Source organism: Uloborus diversus, chromosome 4 (genome assembly GCF_026930045.1).
Source record: "Uloborus diversus isolate 005 chromosome 4, Udiv.v.3.1, whole genome shotgun sequence".
Classification (NCBI taxonomy): Eukaryota; Metazoa; Arthropoda; class Arachnida; order Araneae; family Uloboridae; genus Uloborus; species Uloborus diversus.
The window spans coordinates 151261142-151273415 of record NC_072734.1 but is presented as its reverse complement, the minus strand read 5'-3'; the positions used below and the strand labels follow the sequence as shown (position 1 = coordinate 151273415).

Sequence of the window (12274 nt, the reverse complement as noted above, 5' to 3'; positions counted from 1 at the left end):
GGTAAGCATTGAAACAATAAAAATATTTTACCCTTTCATCATCCAATTGATTAACCCTAGAAAGGAGTAAGAGCAATAAACTTGTCCATACATCTTTATGTTTTTCAACATTAAGGCTCAAGTAATATTCCAGAGCTTCTTTACATATTCTAAAAGAATTAAACAAAAAGGAAGTATTAAATAGAAAAATTCATTCAGGCAATATTCAAAACTCAAGTTGGTAATTTTAACTTGAAATATCCCCAAAGCAATAACTTCAAAGAGTTCAATAAAAGAAAACTACTACGAGGGCTGTTCAATAAGCAATAAGACTAAATTTATAAAAAATACAGAACAACTTTAATCGTCATAATTTATATGGTTTAAGAATAACTTCTGCGAGACTAAATGCATTTTCTCCAACATTCTGTCCACTTCTTAAAAACTTGTGAACCTTAAGCTTATGAGAGCTTTTTCAAAACTGCCTTTGGAGAGTTTAGACATGTTTTGTTGCTTTCAAAATGTTTACCTCTTAATGATTTCTTAAGTTAAGGAAACAGGCAGAAATCTTCCACATTTTGCCTGCCTACTTTAAAAGCTTTATGCCAGCATAAAGTACTGACTCTAAACATTACCCAATTGTTGAAAACTTCACTTATTATATCAAAGATCTCTGATGCTGATTTTTGCAAACGAAAACAAACTTATGTTGCATAACTTTGTTCCAATGATGCTTTCGTTTTAACAACTGGCTGAGTCTTGTAGGCTCCCTCTATTAGGCTTCAATTCAATCACATGATACTCAGGAACATGAGTCTGTACACGCCAACTATCGGTAGCTTTTTTAATACAGACAACAAACATTTTTCATGCCAAAGGAATTAACATTCCAATGATTGGTTTCGCAGCAGTAAAATTAGTCTTATTACTTATTGAACAGCCTACGTACATTTAAACAGCTGTAAAAAGTAAATTATGATGTGGTCCAATACTTTTTGAAAACATCAGCATTTCAGAGGGTTCATCAAAAGGAGTTTCAGGGTGGCCCCACAGCTAGAGAAACCATTTTTCCAAACAACCAATTGAAAATTTCCCTACCACTTTTATGGTCTGGTTTCTCACCATCTTATGGTTTCTATAATATAATACACCTAGTTCTTACAATCATTTAAGATTTTAGTTAAATATCCATACCCAAAATTATCATAACAGTAATAAGGAAACATGTTTTGAAACTACAAATTTGTTAGTGAAAAATGACTTTACATGATTCATTTGAATTATTTATTTAACACTGAGAAAAATGTCCTTAACAATATAGATATCTCTTTTCTATTTAAAATTAGTTAACTACTGATCTCCTTACATCACCAAAGAAAACCTTAATCTTTTTATGAATTCAGTTTAAAAAAATTTCTAGACTTAAGCCACCAAACTTTCTCTTTAAACCACCAGAGAAAGCCTTCTGTCATGTTATAAGGTTTCAGAAAAATTTAAAGGAAAACTCCCTGAATCCCTCTGCTTAATTTTTTGAGAGCTCATCAACCTGCATCAACCTGAGGTCATCAAAGATAGCCTAAATTTTTTTACTTTTCAAAAAATTTTCAGGGGAGATCATCAGAAAACTCAATGGACTTAACTCAAATGCTAAAATAATAATACTCACAATCTATACTAATATTATAAAGAGAGAGCAGATTTTTGTGTCTTTATATGTTCGAGGTAATCTCCGGAACCACTTAAACTATTTGAAACATTCTTTCACTATATGAAAGGTGCATTCGTACTGAGTGACATAGGCTATAATTTATGCATATATGTATTCACACTATAGTTTTAAACGAATAGTTTAACTTTGCTACCAGTTTCCTTTTCGTACTGTTTTGTTCTTATATGCGTAAAAACAAACCCCGATTGCCCCGCATTCGCAATGACAGAATGGTTGATCGTTCTCTTCGAACTGAATGATGAGGGTTGAAACATGTGAGAGAAAAAACATGACGACCGTATAAGAACTGCCAAAAGCCTTAAATGCATTTGAGGCTGCAGAAGATAGGGTGTATAGCATTTCACTATCCTAGGACCTTTTAGAGTCACAGAATATCAACGCTTAAAAATTTAATCAAATGTAATATAACTGAGATTCACTTCGGGAAAATTTAGTTTTTGAATTCAAGTAGCGTAGATAAACGATAATAATCCGTGTTTCTAAAAGTTGTAATTTTGCATGCATTTTAAATCCTTTAAAGTTTTTGATTCATACTAAAATCAAACTGAGAAACATCTGATAATGAATTTAATTAAGTACATTTAGCTTAGAAAATTCTCAACTGAAAGAGTAATTGCACACAATTATCACACTTTTAAAGAGTTAAAACAACAACGAACAAAAAACATTGAAAAGGAAAGAATAAAAAAAAAATTAATAAAACTTATTTGCTGCACTATTCTTCATGATGAACGTATTTAAGCATTTAAAACCGATATAAACTTCTACAGCTTAAATATCCTACCAAAAAGAAATTGCCAAAAAAAAAGATGAAGGCCTAAGAAAAAAGCAAGTTTCTCGAAAAAAACAAGTACAAGAGTTAGAAAGGCATCTCTGGATTGAGAAAAACAATATATATTAGAGTATACAATATTCATCCAAATAGCTAATCTGAATATTGTCAAATAGGAATTCATCCGGAACATTTTCGTGGTGTCACATATTTCCAAAGTTGTTTAACAGTTAAAGATCCCGCCAATCTATCAAGCAGCACATAATGAACTCTGCCTTATAGACAACGACAGACCTTGAAAACTAACCTTAGTTGAATGCATGTAACTTTCTGACTTCTAAACCCAGAGAATTGTTTACAACTATTTTAACTTTTATGTCAACTTTTAGACCCTATTGCTTTATGACAAACATTCAAAAAAATCTCTGTTATGACAAGCAAGGGAGAGCGTCAGCAGAAATACTACGATTGTCATTCAATGTCAAGCAATATATAAATTAAAGGCAAAATTTGTGATGGAAGCGGACACTCAATAGGGGACTTATGTTTGCAATCGCTGCAGAGAATCAGCAAAAAAATTCTACTAAAACATGATTGACACATGAAAACCAGGAACAAAAGATAATGTTGATCGGGCATACCCGGTGGAACTGGAAAAAAAATACAATAAATTTCACACAATTCAAAAATCAATCACAACAGGATTTTGCGATATTTTTTTACGGAACTGCTGGGATTTTACTTAGGGGTATAAAAACTGACCATTCCAAATTTAAACTACTTTGAAAATCTCCTCCAGAAAGACTCTGTTTAACAAGAAAAAAAAGGACAATTTGGAGAATTTCTTCATTAGGGTACTGATCAGGGCTTCTTTTCATACTTTTTAAATTAAGACGGCATCCCAATAATTTTATTGTGCAGCTTTAATTTGTCCGATCTATTCAATGAAATTCAACCCCAATTAAATTCACAACGGAATAATATGATTTCGAGTATTGTTCTTACAGCACCAGACACAGATGAGTTGGTTCATAATCCTTGCATCCCCATGGTCCCTGTATATTTCCTCTTTCCAATTTAATAGCAAAGTTACATACAGGAATATTGTATTATTCAGGTGGGAATTATATGCTGGTCTCTCTTAATTAGGACATGAAGTAAATCAATTTATTTCAAATCTAATAAAAACGAAACAAACAAATGTTGCTTACTATTAATTTTCAAATTAAAAAGTACATTTGTAATACTTATTTAAGATAGATAGTTATTAAACTAGGGCTCGACCGATGGCATTTTTTGGCCGATGGGCCGATGCCGATTGTTGGCCGATTGTTCAAAGCTGGCCGATGGCCGATGGCCGATTGTTTTCCTCCAAATGGCCGATTGCCGATGGCCGATGGCCGATGCCGTTGGCCGATGGCAAAGAAAAAAGTAAAAAAAAAAATTTGAATTCTGATGTTTTAAATTCAAATTATGTTTTTCGCAATCACGAGTTGCGACAGGACCATACTCATTGGAGTTATTGTTTCTAGAAACTGCTCCTGTCCCCCCAAACCTGCCCCTTCTCCTGGGCAGTTACGTGTGTATAGTTGTGCGTGTGTGTGTAAGCGCGCATGCATGTGTAGGCTTGTGTGTGCGTAGACCTGTGCATAGACGTAGGCGGATGTGTCTCTCTGTGTGTGTAGGTGCTTGTGCATGTATAGGCTTGTGTGTGCGTAGACCTGTGCATAGACGTAGGCGGGAGTGTCTCTCTGTGTGTGTAGGTGCTTGTGCATGTATAGGCTTGTGTGTGCATGGACTTGTGCATGCACATAGGCGTGTGTGTGTGTGTGTGTGCATGAGCGTGTGTAGGACATGGACGCCACCGACCAGGAGAAACGGATTTCGGGGGACATTGCTCAGGACCGGAGGAACCACGCCTGCAGAGGACGGTGGGCGGGAGTGCTGCAGAGGGAGGCGGGGGGGGGGGGGGAATAAAATCAGCATAACGTCAAGGACAGTCAAATGAAAACAATAAGCAATCGTGATTGCTCAAAAAAATCTTACAGAATAAATTTATAAGATTGTCAGGGATTTAAATGATCATTGATTCAATTCACTTTACTTCCTTTCTACGAATAAGGAATTGTAATCACAAAAAAAAAGAAAAAAAAATATCAGATTTCGACCTAAATTTCTATTTTACGATCACCCAATTTATACTTCACAAATTTTTTCAGCACATCTGTACATGCATATGTTCCTAAGAACATATAGATGACCGAAATATTCATTTTGAACGCCTCCTCAGCTAATTATCGCAAATTCTCTTGTGATGTCTTCATGCGTGTAAACTTGTGCCACTCAAAAACGTTATAAAATAGTAAGTTGAAAACTCATACGTACGTAGTATGATCTAAAAGTTTCCAGGACAAGTTGTATAAAACCTTACCCTGAATAGTTCCCATTATCGAAGTACATATATCTACAAAATAATCACCTAGAACGACTATGCACTTCTGCCAACGTTCATGTAGCTTTTAGAAGGACTCCTGGAAGGCATTTATGGCAACCTCCTGTAAGGTCTCTTGCGCTGCTGCTTTAATTTCATCGTGGGGAAGAAGGCGACTTTCATGTTGAGGATGCACGGTTCGATTGGTCAATACTCTGATATGACAAACAAATAACATAACGTTTTATCGAACTTAGCTCCGTGTGACTTTTACCTGTTCCCAGCAAAAAAACATTTGCATGGATGCCGCTTTCTTCCGTCAGGAGAAGATAAAGCTGCATCACAGAAGAAAGCAAAAAATGGCTTCCAGGAGTGTTTCCAAAAGTTATATGAACACTAACAGAAGTAGTACATAGTCCATCAAGGTGACCTTTTGAAGGTGGATGTGCTTCGGTAATGTGGACTATTCTGGGTAAGATTTTGTACAGCTTGTCCTCCGAACGTTTGGATCGCACTACGTACAATCTGTATAGGGTGTAGTTATGCTTCTCCTTTTTTGACTGCTGTATGATGAAAGACGAAGAACAAGAGCTAAAAAAAAGAAAGAAAGAAAGACAAAAGGAAGAAAAACAAAGAGAGTGTTTAATAACCAATTGATTTGTTATTTTTATAATTGAACATATAACTGAGATTTCAGTAATATTGTAATAATGTACGGATTTAGGTACATTAAACATAATTTAAAAAAATTATGTTGTTTAATCATTCATTAAAAAAAATAAGAATAAAACTATGAAACCGTCAACAAATTACGCATTTTATGGGGAAAGATTGCACGTAGACATTTTTTAGTTATCAAATTAAACAAAAAAGGTAACAGATAAATAACAATATTAAATCTTAATAGGAATATTTTTATACTTATTTAAAATTTATGAATAGACAAGTTTGCATTTTTCATAAAAGCTATAACAGTGACATAAATTTTGCGGAAAAAAGAAATAGCCATGAAAAGAACGAGGTTTTTAAAATGCAGCTACAATAAACAAACTCAATATTTACACTAAGTTAATAACAGAATACATATACTACTTGATCTGATGTTTGCACTCGTAATATTGAACAATTTGATTGTTTAATCTTTTATGAAACACTACAAACAAGTTCAAATTAAATTTTTGAATTTAACAATAATTTTCTGAAATTTAAAAATTGCATTATAGAAAATCCTTGAAACTTTTCTATAACATATTATTAAAAATATGATGAAAACGAAAATAACTTATTCATTGATTTTATATAAATACATAAAAATAGTTACTTACAACAGAAAAAAAAAAAAAAAAAACGATCGCTATTAATGATGCAAAAAAGATGGCGCAATACGAAATATAGGTGAAACAAGTACAAGAAATACGAAAATGACATTTCTTGACCAAAATAAATAATCGCTAAATATTTAGGAAATGCTTGAAACGATGAGGGTGGGTTAGGGGGGGGGGGGGTCACCCTCTGATTTTGGAGTAACTCACAACATTAAACTTCGGCCTCATTTTTTTTAAAACAGAACCGCTACCACCAACGCCTCGGAAGAGTTTCTGAATCTACTTCAGCACTTCTGAAGAAAAAATTCAAACGTCCCTTTGATTTCCGAATTATGTCACCATTCAAAACGTCTTTAATCAATTTCTTACATTAATGCTCTAAATTCTTCCTAAACAATAGATAAATCTTGGAAAAAAAATCTCTAATTTTATGAATGGTGTTAGTTTTAAGCAACTAAGAAGTACAACTAGAGTTTAATTTCAGAAATTGAGGGAGTGGGAGGAGGGGCACGCAAGTGTTCTCGGAAACACAAAAAATAGTCGTAAAAAATGGAGTTCAAAATAATTATAAACATTGAGCAGAAAAACCCCTTTTAAAACTTGCACCCGAGTTTGTTTTGACGTGCAGTGGTGGATTTAAAATATAGCAAATGTTGCAATTGCGTGAGAGGCCCCATAACCATAGGGGCACCGTAGGAGTTACAAAAATTCTTATGATAAATGTTTTACAACTTCTGTGATAGAGAAATAAGGCCCCAAAATGTATTTTGACGGGTCCCAAACTTGTAGGTCCGCCGAAGCGATACAGAAAAGACTGCATTACTGCGATTCATATTACAGACATCGAAAAATTAAAAATTACCGTCGGTTCAGCGGGAATCTAACAAAATGAAACAAAACCGGTTTCGCCATCTCATATTTGTTTCCATTGTCTCCAATTCGACAATATATCACCAAAGGATCTTCAGTCTGAGACGCTATATTAGTTTTACATTGAAATAAGTTATTAATAGCCACAAAAAAAGGAGTAAATACGCTTTTTAGAACACCCAATCGGAAACGAAAAGGGAAGTGCACAACTGGAACGTACGCATACCCCACATACGAAAATTTATCCCTCTACAGCTTACCATTTCGAGTTATAACTTATGAGAGATACATACGTACATCTAGCCGCAAGAAACAACGCAATAATTAACTTGTTTGGTACCTGAATGCAGTAAACACGAAGTATGAAAACAATAACTCCCTTTACTCTGTATTAAAAAGTAAAACAACAAAGGTCCTTTAAAAAAAAAAAACATCGGCCAATTCCATCGGCTTTTCGATGTTTTTTAAGGCCGATGGGCCGATGTTTTCTGCAAGTTAGCATCGGCCGCCGATGCCGATGCCGATGGCTAAATTGTTGAACCATCGGCGCCGATGCATCGGCCAGGCCGATGCATCGGTCGAGTCCTATATTAAACCCAAACTAGATTGGGACAGGCCTCTAGTAAATAAATAAATAACACTTTTAAAATTTTAACTAATCATTAAATAATATTTTTAACTAAAAAAGGATCACTTACGATATTAATTTTTCTTCAACTGTTCTCCAAGCTTCCTGCCTGCTATGATCAGTATACATTCTAAATAAAATTCGAAGTGAACATGCTAAGCTGTGTGATTCGTGCAATAAAAGATCTGGTTTGATGGTTCCTCTAAAGCCTGAGGAAGAAAAAGCACTTCCAATTACATCAAGAATGGCATATACATGTAAATAAAATATTAAGCACAGACATTTTTCCTTTAATAGCAACTTTAAAAGATTTACTTGGATTGATTATTTCTTTCAATTAAATTGTGCATGCAGAAATAAAACAAAATTGTGTTCATTACTTCATATTTGAAAATAAATTACAGTCATTTAACAGTCTAATTTGAATACATTGAAATTGCAGTCTCTAGATGTGATAACCAGGATGTCTGGTGCATTGCATGTAGTTTTGCCTTAGCCCTGACTTAGGGGCAGTAACTTACTGCTAAATACCCAGCTTTGCCTTCAATTTTGGAGTTAAACCGCACCATGGATATTTTTACTTTATCTACTAGTTTATTGGCGATCTAGCTTCAATGAGATGATGTATGCCTCCAGTTCAGTTATTCACCATTCCAGACTGATGAGTTCTAACAAGAATAAAACTGCAGTCTGTGGATGTGATAATCAGGTTGTCGGTGAATTGCACATAGTTCTGCATTAGCCCTGGCTTAGGGGCAGTAACTTACTGCTAAATATGTTGAAATTTGTCTAACATTTTACTGTATTTGATGCTTTTTAAAGTGTTAGTTAAAATATTTTAATGAATGACAAAACTTTTAGAATTGTCAAGTAAATTGTACAAAAGAATCAAGTTATTGTACAAAAGAATCAAGTATGGGTTACTTTTGTTGAACAGTCATTCACTATCTGTTTAAACATTGTGATATAATGATTAATAATGGAACAGAATAAACACAGTTTGGTTGCGAAATATATTTAGCACTGACAAATTTATAGTTTGCGGCTCCTTTCCTTTTTTTTTTTTTTTTTTTTTTTTGTGCTCTTAAACATTTATTGCACCAAAACCTTTTTTTTTTTTTTTCAAAAACATATTTTGCTTCTCCAAAAAGGATTTGTGTGTGTGTGTATGTGCAGGTCTGCCGCTACCAGCAATGGGGCCCGGTACCAATTTTAATTCCGGGCCCTTCCCCATGACCCCGCACCCCCGCCATTGCACATTTAAACATTTAATACCGTCACTTCATTTCCTCTCTCTCATACACTAACTACCTTCAAAATGAATAGTTTAAAATTATATTCATATGTGATGTTGCATTGTTTCCTTGCTTATAACTGAATTTTTAAATTTTAATGTAAATTAAAAAACTAATTTGTTGCAACAAAAATATGTTTTTAAATACAGTATCTTTATACAGCAAGAATTGTATAATTTGGCATGTTTGAGATAAGTGAGATACATCTCACTTATCTCAATACATGTATTAACTATACAGTGCGTTTCTGGTAATGCCATAAGAGAAAATTCCTTGCAGCATTTAGTTCAATTAAATTTAATGAATGAGCCCTATAAGGTGAAAATAGATCAAGTGGGTTTTTGTTTATTCGGTTTTTGACTCTTTTCACAACACCCTTCATGTTCGACCCATTCTCAAACACTTGTCCTCTGCAATCTTCAAATGGAATTCATCAATTCTTGAGTAATATTAAATTCTGCTTTTTCTGAGAAATTCAGAAACTCAATAAATCTCTCCTGAAAAAGCTTAATTTTTTTCGATGAAATTATTAACATTATTATTGGAAAAACGGTTTCATGACCCACAAAGCTCCGGACCCCGGTACTATAGGTCTGGTATCCCCTCCCAAACGTCGGCCCTGTGTATGTGTGCCAAAGCAGATATAAAAAATAAATAGAAATTATGTTATGATAATATTTTACCTGATTTCCATAAAAGGCTTCGCTGCTCATGGCTGCAATTGAAACTTTTAGCAAACCGATGAGATTTCATAAGGCAATCAACTAACTTCAATAACTGTGATGATGATAAATAAGGATACATTCCCAAATCTTCCTGTTGTTGGCTGTCACAAAATCCAGCATCTTCACTTTTTTTCATTTCAGCCTAAATAATCATCAATTATGTACAGTTTTTCATTTATAGCAAATTTAACAACTTCCTATGAATATTATCAAAAATTGATATGGTGCTAATGAGTTTTAAATTTATAAGGAAACAGAAAAAAGAAATTGTGAATTTCTGAAGTCAAATATTTTAGATCTTTCTAAAATTGAATTATTTTGTTTAAAAAGTGTAAGCAGGTGGTTTGGAATTCAGAGGTAGAAGCAAACATTTGAAAAGAAAAGGAATTTTGATATGGAATAAAAAAAGTTAGTTAGGAAAAAAAGGGAAAGTCTCAAAAGAGATATGAAGGCTTTATGCATATGCATCAGAGTATCGTTTAAAAACAAAACTTTCAAAATATACTGCATTGATATATCTTTTATACACCAAAAAAAAAAAATTGCTTTACACCAAGGGAAAGATTGATAAAGCACAATTCCATAATAACAGGAAAATCAATTGTTGCACCCTTAAAATCCTTATTTAATTGCATGAACTTTATGACGAAAATGGACTTTACTTCCATTTAATGCAACAATGTTTTAAAGATTTCCGGAAAGAATGTTTTAATATTTTTTGGCTCAGTAGCAGACATATCGCTCATGGGCTGCAGTACTGGCACAACTAAAAAAACATGTTTTGTACTAAGAACAGGTGTAAATATGGAAATACACATTCATTTCAGCAACAATACTAGCGCAACTCACAATTCAATATTACACCATAAGATGGCAGAAGTAAAAGGCATTTTTTATGCATTTTCCTTATCAGTGATAACTTTAAACCAACTTTTCTCGAAACCTGATTTTTTGAGTTGTGCCGCTATTGCAGCCCATGAGCGATATATCATGAGATACATCCATTGATAGCATATGCAAAATTGTAAGGAGGGGGGGGGGGGGCTCAGATATTTTAACCGTGGTTTAGCAAGATATTTTCCCAGTGGAAGCAGATTTCAGGACAGATTAGGTACATTAAAATTTGACATGTTTAATAACTTATTCATTAATGGCTGGAGAACTGTTTTTACATTTTTGCAAAGAAAACAATATTAAAAGCAAGGAAGTTCTAGTTTCTAAGGAGGGGCTTGAGCCCCCCCCCCCCCCTTGCCCTCCTATATGGGAGCCCTTGATTGATAGTGAAGCATGATTTAAGGTACAGTTCATAAAGTATGCTTAAGGCAATATATACCTTTGCAGCAGCAAGGTTTTTCTCATCTTCCTTTCTACTTGTAGCAGGAAAAAATATAATGTTATCTATAGTCTCAATTAATTCTAATTGAACAATGCACTTGATTTTCAGAGAAATAAATAATTTTTCATCACTTATTTCATCTTCTGAAAGAGAAAAGAAGTTTCATGTTAAAATAGTATTATCCTTAAATATTAAAAGGGATACCATTGAAATTAGAATCAATAAACTGAAAGGTAAGCAGTGAAAAAATCTTACAAAGAAAGAGAAAAAATATAAATTTGGACCATCCATGTCAACTGAATAAGTTTTGAAATCATTCTTACTGGATAATTTTGACATAATGACTACATTTATGAAAATGTAGTGTTTACTCAACTTTTCAAAAAATATTTCCTATTCACAAATGACCATGAAACAGTATTTAGGCAAAATATGTGAAAGAATCACTTGGTGACCGTAACTCAATCTTGATAAAAAGTGCAGATACCTTTTTTGTGCTTAGCACAGCAGTATAGAGCTATAGTTCGAAAAAATATTCACTCACCAAAAGGAAAGATGGTTTGAAAACAATTTACATAATTTTTGGCTTATTTTTACAATAAGAAAAAAAATTGGGGGATGGGGAACATTAATTAACAGTGTCAGCTCTCTCACTATAATGTTGAGCAAGTGACTGATGTGCATGCCAACCTCTTAGATGCCTGCTTCTTGGATTTTGTATGTTCTAATAATATGTTCAAAATTAAGTTTATTGCAGCAATGTAATATTTCATGCATAAAATTATCTAGTTTTTTACTTAATAACTCGCACCAGTCATCTTAATCACTTTCCTATTCTACTACTTATACAGTGATGTTCCCATCAATTTTTCTGAGGGTATACTCCCAGTAATTCATTATGCACAATTTGTGTATGTGATCATATACATAGTATGTCATTAATACGAAAATTAATGAAGCTTGTGAGTATACGCTATATGTATAAAAAATGCTTAAGAGTATATGTCGTATATGGAGTATACCCTACTCCATATACTCTACAGGAACACCACTGCTTATACACATATGGGGGGGGGGGTAGAGTCTGAAAATTTGCCAACTGCTGGTTTACAAAATTAGATGCAAAAAAGAAAATGACCAGGATAGAAGAATGGATTAAACCTTTAACTCTCCTTTACTTGAGA

At 33.6% G+C, this 12274-nt stretch overlaps 1 protein-coding gene across 1 annotated transcript in view; it reads right to left on the bottom strand.

Moving 5' to 3' along the window:
• LOC129221423 (brefeldin A-inhibited guanine nucleotide-exchange protein 1-like) overlaps nt 1–12274 on the bottom strand; it is an 84356-nt gene that overhangs the window by 5458 nt on the left and 66624 nt on the right. Inside the window, exons 31-34 of the mRNA XM_054855908.1 lie at nt 11088–11233; nt 9713–9896; nt 7805–7943; nt 32–149 (exon numbers count right to left, since the gene is read on the bottom strand). Coding sequence (XP_054711883.1) covers nt 32–149; nt 7805–7943; nt 9713–9896; nt 11088–11233 — 587 coding nt within the window. The remainder of the gene's footprint in view (nt 1–31; nt 150–7804; nt 7944–9712; nt 9897–11087; nt 11234–12274) is intronic.